Source organism: Pinus tabuliformis, chromosome 1_1, assembly GCF_031772625.1.
Source record: "Pinus tabuliformis cultivar Carrire ecotype Pingquan chromosome 1_1, CPIR1, whole genome shotgun sequence".
Classification (NCBI taxonomy): domain Eukaryota; kingdom Viridiplantae; phylum Streptophyta; class Pinopsida; order Pinales; family Pinaceae; genus Pinus; species Pinus tabuliformis.
The window spans coordinates 645,676,534-645,695,941 of record NC_142297.1 but is presented as its reverse complement, the minus strand read 5'-3'; the positions used below and the strand labels follow the sequence as shown (position 1 = coordinate 645,695,941).

The following is a 19,408-nucleotide window of genomic DNA, read 5'->3' as shown; positions in this document are numbered from 1 at the left end:
ATCTTGGATGTGGCTCAGTTTAGTTACAATATGCAGAAGAATTCCGCAACCGGGTATAGTCCATTTGAGTTGGTAATTGGATAGGTGCCAGTTTCGCCACACACTGTGCTATCTAGGGGATTTTTTAGGAGTCCACATGCGAAGATATTTTTGACAGCATGGGAGGAGACCTTGGAGTTAGCACAGGTGCACCTGCATGAAGCTGCAAGGAGCATGAAGAAATGGGCATATAAGGATAGATGGGATGCACACTTCAGTGTTGGAGACATGTTTTTTCTGAGGATTGCTGGGGATCAGTTTCAACAACCGCAAGGGACTGCGAGATCTTTGACAAGGAGGTATGAAGGACCATTCTGGGTAATGAAGCGAGTTGGTGAAGTTGCCTATGAGTTGGAGATTCCGAACAAATGCGTTCGAAACATCTTGTGTTCCATATGAGTCAGCTCAGAGATGTCGACTTGATGCACATTAGCCTCAGAGGACAACACCACTGAGAGGACCAGCCATGATTGTGGATAGGCCACACCTTGTTTTGGAGAAGATTTTCAATCTTTGGACCATGGGGTTGGGGAGTGCCACACGACGGGAGTTCTTTTTCAAATGGAAGAATGCACTAGAGGAGAGTAGCTGGGAAACTGAGGATTCACTATGGAGATGGAGGAAGGAGATTGTTGAGTATGATGTTGAGCCGAGGAAGTTAGCCAAATTTACGGGGACGAAAATGCCTTCTGGTGGGGGAGGATTTCAAGCCCCCAAGTCATCAACGTCACCCTTGGGCGAGTCAGGCACATTTAAACGACAAGTGATGGGTGGGCACGCCCACAACGTGCGATGGTGGTCGTATTGGGCGGGCGCACTGGGTGACCCATGTAACAGGCGACCGGGTGGGCACGCGCACTGGGAGAATTCAACACGGGGAGCGAGTGGTAAAAAACTAATCACCTATGTTAGACGAATATGTGACCGAGAGTTTATAGGTGGTGGCCAAAGTATACGGGCGGGTTAACGTGATGTTAAAGAGTGCGACACATTGAAAATTAGTGAAGTCCAAGTCCCTTCCAAATGTGGGTGACCATATATATATGGGATGGCGACTTGGAGGAGAAGCATCGATACATCAACGATTAACAACCACAAAGGAAGTGTGAGCTAAGGCGCAGGTTGAATGGATGAGCCCGCAGGTCAGGCAAACATAACATTTGGTGGGTGCATAGGTTGGGTGGGCCACAGGGTGGGCGGACCAACCCATTGCACAAAATTGGGTGGTGCGGGTAGACAGCTAGGCAGGTGCAGGCGCAGGTGGGCAGGCATACATGACGGCCAATATGGTTGGGACGCGGGTAGTAGGTTGGGCCGCATGAGATGGCTGGGTCGAGCACCCAGGCTTGAGCAATGTGACACAGAGGGTGACTGCGATCGGGTCGTGCAGCAGGGCGTGCCGATTGACCGGGCAGTGCACCAGGGAAGTTGTAAACTTATGAACTGGGTTGAGACATAGTCAACCCAATGAATTGTAAATTTTGCAGTATTTTACATAAAGATGAATTATTGAAGAATATAATGTCTCTTACATGAATAAAGTGTTGTGACTGTTTTTGTTAAGTATATCACACTTAATTGTTTAATAATGATGAAAGAAATACTAAGTAGGCGTAGTCCGGAAAACGTAAAGGAAAATGATAGTTGGGATCGTTTAGCCAGTGTTGCACATAACCCAACTTGGAAAAAAAGAATTGGGTTTGTGACACTTCACGTGCTAAAGCAAATGTGGTTTCATATCACTTTCAAGGTTGGTGTGATGTTAAATAGTCGAAGATCTTTAATTATGTATTAATTTTTGGAGTTAAGTACTAATTATATGGTTTAGAAATATTTAGTGAAAATTTAGTAAAATATTATTATTATTATTATTATTAAATTATGACTTTTTGTTATTTAAAATGAGTTTTCTATTATATATATAAATTTAAATCTTAAAGAAATCTAGGTTATGGAGAGCTCACTCAAATCTCTATCAAAATTTAGACAAATTATACTTTATACAAAATAATAATAAAAACTCTACTCTAAAACAATATATAACTAGTAAACTATTCCTTAATTTTGTTATATTTTGAATTTTATTAAATTTTATTTTAAATTTAAAAAAATAGTTGAAAATTATAATTTCCAACTAAAATTAATTTTGACATGGAATTTCATTTTTATATATTTTAAAAGTTTTAATTTATTTTAAGGTAATTTATATTATGAAAATTATAAAAAAAAAACAATGTTGAAAAAAACATAAACACATTAAAATTTAATTATTAAATTTTTTAATTTAACAATAATTTAATTTTTTTATTTATAGTTTTGATTTTTTTAAATAAAAAAGAAATTCAAAACTTGAATGACTTAATTATATTAATTTTACAATAAATTATTAAAAATTCAATTTTTATATAAGCATGGCCACATCACATAAATTTTAAAGAACAAATTGCATATAGTAATTTTAAATATCTTATCACATAATACCACAACATTAGTTTTCTCTCCCTTATCTATTGAGCAACTTTGGAATATCTTATCCCATAGTACCACAACATAAGTTTTCTCTAACTTACCCATTGAGTAACATTCTAAAAACTAGAGGGTGGATTTGTTACCTATGTTAGGGAAAACATGTTTGTTATCAATAAATGTACTATTAAGTAAGCTTTCTCTACCTTACTCATTAAGTAGATTTCTAATAAGTGGTGGGTGGATTTTTTCTCTATGTGACTAAAACATGAGTTTTCTCTACCATAGTCATTGAGTAGGTTTCTAATAAGTGGTGGGAGGATTTGTTCTCTATGTGACTAAAACATGTTTGTATCATTAAATCTTGAATTCTTATTCCTAAACCCCTTAAATCATGTGTTAAAGTAAATGTTTCAAATTCATCTCAAAAAGGTGTATGCTTCCTTAGAATGTTCACTAATTTATTTTTTATCATTATTTTATTTCTATTTATAAAATTGTCTCATTATTCAATTATACCATTACCATGGTCATGTTTAACAACAATGCCTCCTCCACTTTATTCCCAATGTATTTTATTCATAAATCATTATGTTAAAGATAACTTCATTAGTGATTTGTACAAATGCCTTCTTGCCCATGGATTGAGAGTCTTTCTCGACAAGCCAAAACTGGGGGGACATAACATTTCTTCTTAAATATAAAACATTATTCGTGTAGCCTCTATACACAATTTGAAAGGGCGTTATTCAACGAACCTCTATCCACATTGCCATTTTTCTATGAGTTATGCACAATCTAGTTAGAGCCTTGATGAACTCATCCTCATGGAAAAGTTGGGGTCCACAATTCTTCCTAAATTGTATAGCCTTCTATGGCCCACCATACTATTGAAGATATAGAATATATTTGAGCTCTACATAGGGATTCAAGAAAAGAAACTAGTGAAGGGAAATGATAATATAACTCTGATGCTCTTCATAATTGGAAAAAAATTATTTCTGATATAGCACATATAAGAAGGGTCACATTCAAATCCTTGAATGGGTGGGGATCTTCTACTTTCTCTTTGAATCCATGTTAGTTTTCAATTGGTTGGATTGATATAACATGCATGATACTTGTGTAGATGTTTTTCATCAAAAGTGGTGACTTAGTAAAGCACACAAATTTGCTAAAAACTTTCAAGAATTTAATTCATTCAATCTAACTCTGTATTCAACAAATTTTATCGTTGTTTGTGACAACATGTAGCTTTCTCTTGAAGTGCTTTGTTGGATGAGATTCATAATCTCTTGATTCAAGGTTTCGATATTCCATATTAATGATTTCCTTTACTATAAAGGTTTAGAAATTATTTAGTTATAGTTGTACATATTACTCATCGATTTTTCTAGTAGGATTTATTACTAAAGATTCCTTTTGCCATATTGAGGCATAAGGTTATCCACCTAGATTGCTCTATTAGAGCTTGTGTGTAGTGTTTAAAATGCCTAAGTTGAGTCTAAGGCCTTGTTTGCATATGGTTTCTTAAACATTCCAAATAGGGTGTCATTGTTACATGTCCACGAGTATATTCTTTGGATTTTCTAACATTCATAAAATTGTTGATTGTATTCCATCTTGGTTTGATTTTATTATTACAATTCTATAAATTGTACCCTATCTAGGGATTTTTCTACAAATAAAACTACTTCATAATTTATGTGCTCACTCTCAGCTTTGTCTTCTTTGAAATTATCATCCAAGTTAATTTTACTTGCTTTGTGTATTAATTTTATGTAATCATTTACTCTACATAATAAAATAAACAAGCGTAATATGTAGTGTTGTTGCTTAGTGTTAATTTTTCAGTACAATTGATACAAGCACTTTATTTTTGAACTATGGTAATTACTTGTGTATATGTATTATAGTTCTTTTATCTTCATCAAGCAATCACGCTTAGAAATTCAACTAATAACCATGAAAATAAAGTAGATATCATAATGTGTGTAAGAGAAAGATGTGTGAGTGATAAGTGTGTATGTAAAATGAAAAAGTTCAAGTGTATTTTTATACCCAAGATACCAAGAGACACATGATCCAGGTGGATCCCTAAAGGTTCAAGTTTCAAAGTCCTCGAATATCAATACCAATGACAACTGTGTTTAAGTGTTCATTGTTACAATTCTAGTGACGGAAATGACACTCAAATCCGAGTTTGTAGGACCAATTTATCACAGTTTGAAGTTGACAAGGCAAGCAGGAAAAAGGGGGCCTATGACATGCGACATGGGACCTATAATTTACATGTGAACCAACTATTTGCCTACCAGTCACTGACATATGGCGACCATTCATTGACTCCTTTGATCCAACAAAATACAAATAAACAATCTTATACACACACACACACACATACAAAACAAAATTATACACACACACATATATATATATATAAACCCCCAAATATATACCAAAAACCATATATATATATAGCAAAATTATAATGAACCATATAAATATGGTCACAGATCTGATAGGAGGTTTGTTATATATTAACAATGGCATGTTATAATTGTGGGTAATATATATGGTTATTTAATACCACATATATAAAAAACAAATTGTAACATATTGTTAACAATGGATGTTATATATCGGTCACAAAATTTATGTCAACGGACCAAATTGTTTTATGTAATTAAACATGTGTTGAATGGGGTCGATGTGTTTTTGAACCCTCGATTGAGCCAACCACCCACGACTTAAAATTAGTATTCAAGCCAACCACCTAATGGGTGAGGCTTTGTTTATTCCGCCAAATGTTTGTCATATAATCTATGTCATTTACAATGGACGAGGAGGAGCGCAAAACGTGAAAGGTTGTGGAATGTTGATAGAACAAAAAAACTTGGGGCCGAGGGAACCCTGTGTGCAGAACCTTGATGATGAGGTTTTAGAGGCAGAATATTCAATGGGAGTATTATATGAACATTCCGTTTTGATGTTGTGAGGAATCTAGAAGATTCCTTAAGGGACCAAAATTGACATTCTCGGAATGTGGCCAAATTTATACTCGTTTTAACCAGAATTTGCAATGATTGCAATGGTGCAGTCAGTTTTTGCATCTAAGCAACGAATTTTAGGCCACATGGCAAAAACTCACTTTCTTCATTAATTATTGTGCACGAAGATCGAGATAAAAGTGCACCTTTCAGAAGTAGGTCATGTTTACAATTGGAGGTCTAAGGAGGACAAGATAAACCCTTTTTTTATGATTGTTGTGTTTTGGGTAGTCGAATTTCGAGTCACTCCCCAGGATTGGAGGTATAATGTTGTATTTTTCCATGTCCTCTCCCTTATTTTTGCTAGTATGCATGAAGCAACCTCCCCACTATTGAAGAAGGGCCCAAAGACATAGTCCACACTAGATTAAATCCATTATCAAACTTTTGTGTGCATTGCCTTTATGATCTCCTTTATGTTGCTTCTTCTTTAAGTGTTTGCACATATGGTTTTTACATGCTCTTTCATACAATTTTGTTAACATCAACTGAAGAAAATATCTTGGGTAAGGTCGGTAAATCAGAGACTCTAGATCAATTTTGGTATCAGAGTGGTCTTCTTGTTGATGTGAATTGTGAGTGTGAATGATAACCAAAGATTAGACGTGCAACACAAGGAGGGAAAATGGAGAAAGACAAAGATATCTACAAGGATTTCTACCAGATGGTAGACATGGTAGATATATTTCTTGTAGATTATGAGAAGAAATAAAAAAGAAGAACTTAGATAAAGAAGAGGAGAATGCTTCAGCAAATGAAGGAGAACCTCCATCTCCATCTTCAAGTGAATGTTCTTCTTCCTCATCTTCTTTTCATCATTAGAGTATTCAAGCAGAGAATACTGGACCAAGAAGAATTCTACAAGAAGCAGAAGAGGAGAATCAAGGATTGCAACTTCAGCTACGAGCCATGGAAGAGGCCTTGGAAAAGTTGAAGTGTAGAGAAGGCTTAGTGAAACCATCATCACCCACTCTAGAATTGGAAACTGAGGTAAAGGGTGTTAGTGATTCTTTTGTTTCTTTTTCACATTATAATGATGATTTTGGTGCATTTGAAAAGCACACTATAGGTATTCGTTCGAAGCTAATGAAGAAGATGATATATTAAGGCAATGGATTTAGAGTTAATGACCAAGGCATTGTGAATCCCATCCAAGTGGTGGAACTACCCTGATATGAAGGATTGGGCTATGTTAGAAGAAAAGAAACAAGAGATTCTTCAAGCAACAAGTTTGGGTCAGCGCAGGATGCTGAGAGCACATCACAACATTTCAGTGATATTGAGCATTCCAAAGGAAGAGCTAAATCAAGTTCTCCTCGCTAGACTTGAACCAAAGAAAATCATTATGGGAAGGTTATGTCGATGTGGAAGGAGACATAACATAAGGATCCATATCCACTTCAGGGGAAAAAGAAGGTCAAGAAAGTCTGGAGGAAGAAGAACCATTGTAGCCATTGCAAGACTATGCCCAAAGAAGGATAGGGAGCATAAGAAAGCACTTGTGCAGGACCCAACCAATGAAGCAGTTCAACAAGGAAGCCAACTACATGAAGAAAATCCATTAACCTAGTTAGGTAAGGAAGGGGTAACTTTTCTAGGTAGTTTCGCATGGCCACCATTGTAAATCACATGTTGATTTTTAATGTTTGTAAAAGTGATGAAGTGTATAACATCACTTATGAGTGCAACAAAGTGATATTCTTAATTTTTAATTGGATAACAAAGGGTATGGTTTCTAATGTAAAATTGACCATCAGTGTGTTATAAACTCTTGGCAAGTATGATCCTCTTTGGAATCTTGCAATTTGGACATGTATTGGCAGCTACAAGTTTGCATATGGATAGAAGATTTGGTTTCATCACTTTTGGCTCTGAAGCACACATGTGAAGGAGAAAAGAGTGTGACCTTCCAGAGACATTTGTTATGCAGATCGAGATTGCAGTGTTGTTTATACTTTTAAAGGACAGAATGTCCTTAAGTGAGGAGGAATGATCCAAGTGAATCCGTAAAGGCTCAAGTTTCAAATTCCTTGAATATCAACAAGATTGGCACCAAATTAAAGTTTCTGTTGCTATGATTCCTTTGGCGCAAATGACATTCAAATATGAGTCCGTATGACCAAATTATAGGAGTTTGAAGTTGACAGGACAAGCAGGAAAAGGGGGTCTACAATATGCCACATGGGATCCAAGGCTTAAATGGAAACCAACTATTGTCCTACCAGTCACTGACATATGGCAACCATTCATTGACTCCTTTTATCCTACAAAAGACAGAAACAAATATATGTATGTATATATATATATATATATATATATATATATATATATATATATATATATATATATATATATATATATATATCCACAAGGTCTTGGATAGGCAATGATCGAGTGCTCTGTTAAGGCACTCCTTAATGTGCAGTCACCGGTTCAATTCCCCTCCCTGATCACGATGATATATTGAACACGATGAAGGTGTAGTCCTATCAAGCTTACAAAATCATATCTATATCTATCTATGTGTGTGTGTGTGTGTGTGTGTGTGTATATATATATATATATATATATATATATATAACCCTTGTGAGGCATATAAAACAAAATTATAACTAACCATATAAATATGGTCACGGATCTTATTGGAGGTTCATTATATATTAACAATGGCATGTTATAACCATGGGTAATGTATATGGTTATTTAATACCATATATAAAACAAATTTTAATGTATTGTTAACAAGAGATGTTATATATTGGTCGCAATGGTTATGTCAACGAACCAAATTGTTTTATGTATTAAAACATGTGTTAGATGGGGTTGATGGGTTTTGAACCCCCAACTGACCCAACTGCCCATGACCTAAACTTAGTTTTCCAACCAACCACCTAATGGGCGAGGCTTTGTTTATTCCACCAAAAGTTTGTTATATAAGCCATGTCATTTGCAATTGATGGGGAGGAGTGCGAAACGTGGAAGGTCGTGGAACGTTGACAGAACAACATAACTTGGAGCCGAGGGAAATCTGGATGAAGAACCTTGACGACAAGGTTCTATAGGTAAAATATTTTTGGGAATATTCCATTTTGATGCTGTGAGGAATCTAAAAGATTCACATAGGGGCCAGAAGCAACATTGTCAGAATGTGGCCAACTTTATACTCATTTTAATCAAAATTTCATGAGGATAACAATGGTGCAGTCAGTTTTTGCATCTGAGTAGTGGATTCAGGGGTCATGGGAGAAACTCACTTTATTCATTAATTATTGGGCATGAAGTTTGAGACAACAATGCACCTTTCAGAAGTAAGCCATGTTTACAATTAAAAGTATCAAGAGGATGAGACAAAACTTCTGGTGATGTGATTGTTGTGTTTTGTGCAATTGAATTTCGAGTCACTCCTAGGATTGGAGGTATAATGATGTATTTTTCCATCTACTTGCCTTTATTTTTGCTGAGATGAATGAAGTGGCCTCCCCACTATTGAAGCAGGCCCAAGAGACATAGTTCACACTAGATGAACTCCGTTATCAAAATTTTGTGTGCATTATATTTATGATCCCGTTTATGTTGCTTCTTTTTTAAGTATTTGCACATATGGTTTGTACATGCTCTTTCATGCAATTCTACTAACTTCAACCAAATAAAATATCTTGGATAATGCTGGTAAATAAAAAATTTTGGATTAGGTTTGGTATAAGAGTGGTCTTCTTTCTTATGTGAATGATAACCAAAGATTGGATGTACAACATGAGGAAGGAAAATGGAGAAAGACAAAGATCTCTACAATGCATTCGACCTAATGACAGACATAGTAGATATATTGTTTGTAGATTATGAGAAGAAATTGGTAAAGAAGGAAAAGAAGAAGGAAGAGAAATAAGAGGACAATGTGTTGTTAAATAAAGGAGAACCTCCATCTCCATCTTCAAGTGAATGTTCTTCTTAGTGAAGCCATCATCACCCGCTCCAAAATCGACAACTGAGGTAAATAATGTCAGTGATTCTTCAGTTTCATGTTCACCTTATAATGATTATTTTGGTGCATTTGAAAAGCACACTATTGGCATTGGTTTGAAGCTAATGAAGAAGATGGGATATGAAGGCAAGGGCCTAGGAGTTAATTTTCCGTTAAAAATTGCCTATTTTTTTACATATATATGATTAAATGGATGATATTTATCGAAAAATGACCGATTTTAATATTAAATTACATGATTTTTACTGAATATATGCCAATATTCTATACACATGAATTTTCAAAGCAAAATAGTCATTGACAATACTATATATAGGAAAAATAGTAAATCCTTAAAAAATACCCTAGTGGGGATGAGTGGTCTTCTCTCCAGAATAGTGCACGTCCATTTGACAAATGGGGGTGTCCTTCGAGTCTCGAGCAAGAGAGATGTGCCCAACAACATAGACGGTGGAGGGTTAAGAAGAGGTCGGTGGGATTAAAAGTGAGGCAAATGGGTCAGGAGAGGAAAAGGATGGGATGTGGAGGGGGAAGGAAACTCCAAGGTCGTAGGAGAGATGACGTAGGGAGGAATAGATATGATTGGAGTGAGCATTGACATTGACATTCATCTTGTAGCAGAGGCACGATTGCGTTTCTGGGTAAGGAGGATTACGAAGAGCCTAAAGACTAGATGTAGCGCTTCCCCCCACGACTTACCACCTCTGTTTCCATCTCGATGACCTAGTGTCGAATGTTATCAGGGATGTCGCTTAGAAAGAAATCCAATTCAACATTTTCCTTTGGTGTAGCAGGAGGTCATCCCCATCCTTATCCACGACCACCACGTCCCATGTGGTCGCTTTCACAAAGCATTATAGGCAAATGGAGGTCATGGAGATTGGTAGGGGTCATAGAGCTCGCAAGAACAAGACAAGGGAAAATGCAAGAAGAGACTTGTTGTGGGACTACCAAAAAGAGGGAAGGGATGCACCATTTAACATACATGACGTGCATTCAAACATGTAGGAGGAGCCCAATGGTTCTGAACATGTGAAGATAAGAGAGAGGACATGATTTATGGAAGGGTGACGACATGAGAGGTAATGTAGATAAGAGGGATGCCAGGTGGAGTGTCTAATTACTCTAGGCATTGACATGTGGATAGGTCTTGATTGACACCCAGATTCAATATTGATTTGTGTATACTACTCTGAATATTCTAGAATATTATGTGGACATTAAATCTCTAGCATTCACCTAATAATTATTGATAATTAAATTAAAAATTGACACCTCAAATGGTATCATTCCTTACGCGCTCGACTATGAAGCATCAAAAGACGCCGACAAAAATTTCCACATCTACGAGACCTTTACGACATTGTAGATTGGTCATGTGTGAAAGGAAATGTGATTCCATATCACGTCATAGACGTTGCATAATGTTAAATAAGTGGAGGTTTGATAATTTTTTTCTTCCATATCCTCTGTATCTTTTATGACAGTGTAGACTGGTCACGTGCTAAAGAAAATATGGTTTCATATCACTCTCAAGGTTGGTGTTATGTTTTTTTTTCCAAGGAAAAAAGCAAAACTTTTTATTAATGACTATAAAAAGTTTTTGTACATATTGTTCCTGAGCCATGCAATGACTCATAAAGGTCCCATTCTGCTCAACCCATAGGGAGCTATTCTGCTGTTATCAAAATCTGTAGAAGTCTTCCTCCCGGGAGGATGTAAAGTCAGTATACAAACATGACATAAAGAAACCTGGGGTCACCTTCTACGAAGGATAAACAACCCCATACTACATCAAAAAGAATGTATAAGACTGTTATCCAGTGATAATATAGCAATAAGGAGTATATAGAGTCTGAAATCTGTGTGCTATAAACCGGAAAAAAGAAAACTGTAAAGTAAAATATATACAAAAGCAAAATCAGATAAACAATATCTGAGAGAAAAGTTGTCAAAAATGTAGTTATAAACTGATATCAAAGAGGCTGTGCATATGGAGGCTGTTCTGTTCTGAATGACTGCCCCTGTCTGGTCTCTTCTATTGCCCAGCTGCCCGGATCCTGTTGTAGACCAGCTTTAGAAAGCTGATCCGCCTCTTCGTTCCTGTCCTTGTATATATGGCAAATTATAAACCTGTTAAAATGAGTCTTCAGATAAGAAAGGTTGGTGTTATGTTACATAGTCGAAGATATTTAATTATGGAATAATTTTCAGAGTTATTTACTAATTATATGGTTTAGAAATATTTAGTGAAAAATTGGTAAAACAATTTTTGGTTAAATTATGACTCTGTTATTTAAAATGAGTTTTTCATTGTATATATAAATTCAAATCTAAACCTTAAAAAGTTATGGGTTATGGAGAGCTCACTCAAATCCTTATAAAATTTTGGACAAATTAAAAAAAATAAATGAATAAATATTTTGGCTCTAAACTAACATATGACTAGTAAATGAGGTCATCAATTATGAATTACCACATATAATCACATCCTCCATAAAAAATAACTTTTGATTATAACATTACAGCTTTATATAGGATGAAATAACTGATAATTTAAAATTTTAATTTTCCAAAATTTGTAATTTAAATTTCATTGCCATCACATTCTCCATAAAATAATATTTAATCGTATATTATTTTATTAATGACTTCATGTGAGGATCATCATAACTTTATATCTCCATAAAATAATATTTAATCGGATATTATTTTATTAGTGACTTCAAATAAAGATCATCATAACTTCATATCTCCATAAAATAATATTTAATCGTATATTATTTTATTAGTGACTTCATGTGAAGGTAATCATAACTTCATATCTCCATAAAATAATATTTGATCATAACATTGTGACTTTGTATAATTTTATATCAAGCGATCATGACTTCATATCATCTATTATATTCATTATGACTTTATATACAAGTGGGTTGGTTAAGTAATCATACCTTTATATCTCCATAAAATAATATTCGATCATAACATTGTGACTTTGTATGATTTTATATGAGGTGATCATGACTTCATATCATCTATTATATTCATTAATAGACTTTATATACAAATGGGTTGGTTAATTTAGATATCTCATGAGTTGAGATGATCTAAAGTTAATTCCTTATTAAAATTTCATTGCCTCTTATTGCCTTACATAGTAATTTCGTTGACTTTTATGGTATGAGGTAGGTTTGTAAATTTCATTGCCTCTTATTGCCTTACATAGTAATTTCGTTGACTTTTATGGTATGAGGTAGGTTTGTCATTTATAATATAATGTGTGAACGAAGTGGAATGGTTATTTATGCTACCCCACCCATTTCATTTCAAGGCATCTACGTTTGAAAATCACTCCCAATTAGTGTTGGCATTTGACCTATTAAGCATGATAAGGAAATGTTGAATTCTAGGAGGCTGGGATTCGGAAATCAATTTCTAAGGCGCATTTTGGTCATTACTTTTAAGTATATATTTTACATGATTTTGATTTATTTGGTGGTTAGTTATTACCAAATTGCCCTGTGAGAAGGATTGATTCATTAGCATTGACACAATGTGTTTAGTGTCCAATGGAATGGTACCTGTGAAGTATTGAAAAATTGTGGTGGGCGTTCAATGGAATGGCACCACCCGGTGATGTAATGAAAAATTGTAGAGGAGAATAAAAGAAATATATATAGAAATTAACGAATCTCCAGACATATATAGAAATTAACGCATCTCCAGACATATATAGAAATTAGCTTCCATATTGAATTTAGAATACAGTTTATTTGGACCATAGATCGATTTATGTTAGATAACCCTAGGCTTAAAAATTACTTTGCAGATGGAATTAGACTCCGGTCAAATCGGTTAGTGTTTGGTCTTGAAATTCCAAATTCGTTCCCTTTATACCACAACCCAACCAAACTGCCCTTAAAGCCCTAATCCCAAACTGCTGAACTTTTCTGGAATCGGAATCTGGGCATCTGGACAATGAATCATATCCCATATCCAACATACAAGTTTGGAGCAAGTTCTGTGTGTCCAACACATCTGTTTGTCACCCTCACAGCTTAATGCCTATTGCTGAACCCTCATAAGCGCGTCGATTTCATCTTTAGAAGGCGCATTCTTGCTTGCAGTTTCCTGCGCTAAGTTGCATCGTAAGTTGCATCGTTGTTACAATGACATCTGTAACAACAGGTCCCCTTTCCGATTTGGCTGCTTCTTCCTCCTCCTCTGCCTCCTGGTGTGCATCGACTTCTTATTCCGACTACGATGTGTTCATAAACCATCGTGGGCCGGATGTTAAGAACACTTTCGCCAGTCATCTCTACAGACGCCTTCGTGACCATGGATTAAGAGTGTTTCTGGACAAGCGCGAATTGGAGGAGGGTCAGAGTATTTTTTCTCAAATAGACCATGCTATTCGAGTAGCCTCTATCCACATTGCTATATTTTCCAAGAATTATGCACAATCTAGTTGGTGCCTGGATGAACTCGTCCTCATGAAAGAGTCGGGGGCTACCATCCTTCCCGTTTTTCTCAACGTGAAACCTTGTGTGGTCCGGCACACTGGTGAGGACGGAGAGTTCGCTGAAGCACTGCAAAAGCACCGAGAGAAAACAACATTCGACCCTCGAACCGGGGAAAGGAAAAGACGTTACGATTCGGATACTATCAAAAAATGGAGAAACGCTCTTTCTGATGTGGCGGATATAAGCGGCTTTGATCTGAAAGCTTTTAATGGGTGAGCATCTTTTGTTTCTTTTTTCAGAAGAAGAAAAGCAAAGGAGTGTACATAATTTATGAGATGATTTGTAGATTTTTATCAATTTTCCTATATCTGTTATCTTTTACATAAATGTCTAAATTATTCCTATAATCATATTTTTTTATCACTTATAGAACCAGTATCATTATATCTTTACAAAAAAACATTTGACAAACAACAACAACAAAAATACTATAGCAGAGTTCGCCCAAAAGATTAACTGTCCCATTTCCGCTCCTAAAAATGGTTGAAGTATCCAGCATCGGTCAATACACCCTGTTCATAAGCTGTTCCTCTTTTGAAATCCTTTGCGATTCTGATTCTGACTCTGATGTGATAAAAAGAGCTTATCAGTTGCCGGATTCTCCTCCTCTTCTTGTTTTTTACTTGTCCGCGTTAATTTTCAATTATGTTACTCAGACGTTTCTCACTGCTTACTTTTCTCTCAATTACAATTATTCAGGGACGAGGGCGAACTCTTGGATAAAGTCTTGCACAAAGTTTTGAAAACGGTTCCAAGAACACCATTGGATGTTGCTAAATATCCAACTGGTCTGGGCGAAAAGTTGCAGGAGTTTGAAAAAGCAGTGCTATCGCAGCAAGAGGAGGAGTGGGTGAAAACAAAAATTGTTGGAATAGTTGGTGTGGGCGGTGTAGGCAAAACGACACTGGCCAAAGAAATTTTCAACTGCATGGGATCTTGTTACAATAAAGCCTCCTTTATATTTGATGTTAGAGAAAAGGCAGCTAGAATGTCTCTAAACTCTGTGCAGAGCCAGCTTATTAAGGACTTGAAAGGTATGGATATCAAAATTGACAGTACTGCCCAGGGTATAGGGATACTTAAAAGGCATCTCTCATCTTGTCACGCTCTTATCGTCCTAGACGATGTAGATAGTGCCGATCAGCTGGATGTGCTATTGCCAATTAAGCATATCCTTAGTCCCCAAAGCTTGATTTTGGTTACCTCCAGGGACAAACATGTCCTCAAAAGCTCAGGAATGTTAGGGTCGTCAATTTATAATTTAGGGGGGCTAAATACACGACACTCCAAAGAACTCTTCTGCTCATATGCCTTTTATCACTCACTCCCTCCACCAGAATTTGAAAATCTGGTAGATCTGTTTGTAAAGGCGTGTGATGGCTTGCCATTATCATTAAAGGTATTCGGAGCGCTTGTTTGCGGAAGAAATGACAGAAGGTACTGGGAGGAGCTATTGGATCAACTTCACAAGACATTACCTGTGGAAATACAGCAAAGGGTTAGAATCAGTTATGACAAACTCCATGAGGAGGAACAACGATTATTCTTAGATATTGCTTGTTATTTCATAGGAGAAGACAGAGATTTGGCTATAAAATTATGGGGTGTGGTGGGACTTCAAAATCTAGAAGACAAGTGTCTACTGGAGGTGGATCATGGAAATAAGATAAAAATAATAAAAATGCATGATCACATAAGAGATCTAGGAAGAAATATTGCGCAGGACGTATCCATGCCCCTCCGTCTATGGTCTTACACGACAAACACCATTGATGACTGGTTGGAGCAATCGTCATCTGTAAGTGCTTGAATCAGTTAAAACCTTTGTCTTTGGCTTTAAAACGAACTTGAATCTGTTAAAACTTTTGTCTTTGGCTTTAAAACGAACTTTTAGTTTTCTTGAAATTGAAGATAAAGATAGATCTGTGTGATTTTTACTTTTGATCAATTAACAGGTAACAACTGAAGTTCACGGAATCAAGACGATTAATCGAGCACATCGTTTTTCCGATTCGCTCATCACGAGGAGTTCAGAAATGTCATGGTATAGAAGATGGAGTGATGAGGTATTCGGGAACTGTTTGAGGCATCTATTCAATAATTTTGGTCGTGGTGGTATTCTGAATTTGCAGCTTGTTACAACTGAAGCTGGTTATTTAGAAAACATAATGAGGAGGGCACGGTCACCAAATCTCATATGGCTCCGATGGTATAAGTGTCCATATTCTTGTCTGCCTTCCTGGATCCCGATGGAGAATTTGAAAGTTTTAGAAATAGCCGGGGGGCAATTGGAGATATTGTGGAAACGTCAATCTCAGGTATGTTTATTGGTCTTTCTTAATTTCATTACAAATTCCATCTGTAAGCGAAAATTGTCAATTACATCTTTTTGATCGCTCAAATCTGAACATTGCAGGCGCCTCTGAAGTTGCGTGAGTTAAATATCATCGCTCCTCTTTCAGCCTTTCCCAAGTCCATAGGGCAGCTGAAGCATCTGGAAAAGATTATCATCTGTCGTCCACATTTCCACGGCATCCCACTGGAAAGTTTGCCTGAAGAATTTTGTTACCTTCGCTCCTTGAAATACCTGGAGTTAAAAGGGTGTGAGAAAATGATGTCGCTGCCTGATTCCTTCGGAAAGCTTACAACTCTCGAGCACATCGATTTGACAAGTGCTTCCAGCTTGCAAACGCTTCCGGATAGTTTTGGGCATTTAAGTCGACTCAAACATCTATCGTTCTGCAATTGCTCCAATTTGACCATTTCCAATAGAGCACTTGGAAACATTACCACTCTGGAATTCTTGGATCTTTCATCATGTAAGAAGGTGAAAGAATTGCCATCCCAAGTTGCACGACAACGACACTTGGCAGAATTATTACTGGAGGGAACAGACTTAAAAGAATTGCCCGGAGGTATGGGCGAACTCTGCAACTTGAGAGTTATGACAATAGGAGGAGATTTGTTCACAGAGAATTTGTTGGAAGAGCTGCCACCTTGCCTCGGTTATCTTAAGAGCTTGAATGATTTGTCAGTCACCGGTTCACGGAAACTGACACGCCTGCCAGAATCATTTGGACCGTCGAGTCCGTTGAAAAAGTTGAAATTATGGAAATGTGGGATAGAATACTTGCCACAAGATTTCGCTATGATGAAGTCTCTGGAGATTTTAAGTGTAGATAAATGTCCGTTGCTGGAACTTCCATTCAGAAGGGTTGAAGGAGGAACAGGGGAAAGACAGTTGGATAAATTGTCATCCACCGATGACAATTGCATGTTTGGCCTTCGGGAGCTATGGATGTCAGGGACAAAAATATTGGAGGCAGGCTTTCCGGTGGGCATTTGCCCTAATCTTCAAACTCTGACTTTACAGTCTTGTTCAGAATTGAGGCAAATAAGCTGTTTTACTGGTTTGGGAAAGCTTGAGTTTCTCGAAATGATCCAATGTGATAAAGTGAAAGACCTGCCGAGTTTTGAACCCTTGGTATCTTTAAAGCAGTTGTGGGTTGTAGGCTGTGACGAGATAAAGAGCATAGAAGGCCTGGGGAAGCTCACAAAGCTCAGAGAACTACGTGTTCGTAAATGTCATGAGATACAAGAGCTTTTTGGTGTGGAACACATAATGTCATTGAAGAAGCTGTATATTGCAGGGTGTCCCAAATTAAAGTGGGTTAATGGAGTGTTGGAGCAGTTGCAGCTACGACTCAAGCAAGGATTTAATGTTGAAAACAAAGATGGCAAAGATAACTAATTTAACAATGATTTATTGGTAGGGGATTTCCCTGAAACATTTTTACATGATTTATTGGTAGGGGATTTCCCTGAAACATTTTTACATGGAATCCATTTGAAAGAAGCAACTTTTAATTGCCAAGTCCAATACTGATTATATTTCATGCAGATTGTTATGGATTGTATTGTAATATTATTTTGATATAATTTGTTATAATTTATCAAATATCTTATTAATTATATTTATAAATATAATTAATTGTATTGAAGGATATTTTTACTTATAAGTCTGGGAAATGTTGTTATGATATGTAATTATTACAGAAAGGTAGTTTCACTTTGGACAATCTCTTTGCTTATAAAAAACAGTATATAATATCATTAAAATCTTGAAAACAGATTGTAAGTAAGTTGAGTATAACATTCTATAATCATTTGATATTCCTGCAGACCTCTGTCAGTGTGAATTGACCAGATTATATCTTTATTTGCAGGACAGTGCATTAAGAAAGGACCGCTAGACTCTTAAGAGATGAGGAACTACTGAAGAGTAAACCGGCCAGTTTATATGAACAGTAATAATTATTTTATTCCTTTAAATAATTCGATTCATCTCTGTATGAGTGTTCAATTTTGTATGAAAGAATAGTTTTCCTGTTTAAGAAGAGATTGTTGGCCATTGTATTATCACTCAAATCTTATTTGAATGTGTAAAAAGCAACCAAAACATAAAATAGTTAAAAACACTTCTTTCTGAATGTGAAATAGTATTTGGATGGTTTATATTTTCCTTAATATCAATTCAATCTGAACAATATATTTTAATCCTTTTAAGAAGCAGGTTGAATTTATATTTTAATCCTTTTAAGAAGCAGGTTGAACATTATATTTTAATCCTTTTAAGAAGCAGGTTGAATTTATAGTCAATCTGAGTGCAGATTCAATGCACTGCAAAAATGGTAGTTGGCTTTGTGCTATGGCAGGGTTGGGCAATTTCAAAACAGACGAAAAGTATGTTGTGAGCTGCACTGGAAAAATGGTAAATCTTACTTAAAAAACAATTGTATTGATTTTGGGTTGTAATAAAGTTAGAATTTCACAACAGACTCATTAGTCAAATGACTAATTTAATGGTTTTCACAATTTAAATCTTTACACTTTGAAAAAAAATCCCGTCGGCTGTCGTACCTCTTCAGGTATTCAGAAAACAAAAAACGAAATTAACATTATCACTAAAATAATAGTGGTATTCAACAACCTCTGATGGTGTAGATTGGTCATGTGCGGAAGGAAATGGGGTTCAATTTCACATCACAGATGTAGCATAATGTTAAATAAGTGGAGGTTTGACCAAACAAATTCGTATCACAGTGTATATTGGTCACGTGCTAAAGAAAATGTGGTTTCATATCACTTTCAAGGTTGGTGTTGTGTTAAATAGTATTATTTTTTAGTTTTTTATTAATTATAAAATTTAAACAATTTAGTAGGATAATTGTTAGTTAAAATATAATTTTTTAATTTTTTTAGGCATATAAATTTAAATCTTAAAATGTTTTGAATTATGAATGCTGACTTAAATCCTTATTAAATTTGGACAAATTATATTAATA

The 19,408-nt window shown here is 35.8% G+C and overlaps 1 protein-coding gene across 2 annotated transcripts; it reads left to right on the top strand.

The window, feature by feature from the left end:
* Positions 1-13,372: 13,372 nt before the first annotated feature.
* Positions 13,373-18,567, top strand: LOC149215022 (TMV resistance protein N-like). 2 transcript variants are annotated; one of them, XM_089391032.1, is made up of 5 exons: positions 13,373-14,275; positions 14,763-15,861; positions 16,019-16,381; positions 16,480-17,832; positions 18,290-18,567. In XM_089391032.1, the coding sequence occupies exons 1-4, from the start codon at positions 13,710-13,712 to the stop codon at positions 17,812-17,814; spliced, it is 3,363 nt and encodes a 1,120-aa protein (XP_089247158.1). In that variant the 5' UTR covers positions 13,373-13,709; the 3' UTR covers positions 17,815-17,832; positions 18,290-18,567. The 2 variants fall into 2 exon arrangements, with proteins under 2 accessions (XP_089247158.1, XP_089247157.1); XM_089391031.1 differs by lacking the exon at positions 18,290-18,567 and having other exon boundaries at positions 13,374-14,275; positions 16,480-17,950.
* The last annotated feature ends 841 nt before the right edge of the window (positions 18,568-19,408 follow it).

Excerpts from the sequence above, each read along its gene's own strand:
- LOC149215022 (XM_089391032.1), top strand. The coding sequence starts at position 13,710 with ATGACATCTGTAACAACAGGTCCCCTTTCCGATTTGGCTGCTTCTTCC. Across the intron at positions 15,862-16,018 it reads GGTTGGAGCAATCGTCATCT|GTAACAACTGAAGTTCACGG; the intron begins GTAAGTGCTTGA and ends ATCAATTAACAG. Across the intron at positions 16,382-16,479 it reads TGTGGAAACGTCAATCTCAG|GCGCCTCTGAAGTTGCGTGA; the intron begins GTATGTTTATTG and ends TGAACATTGCAG.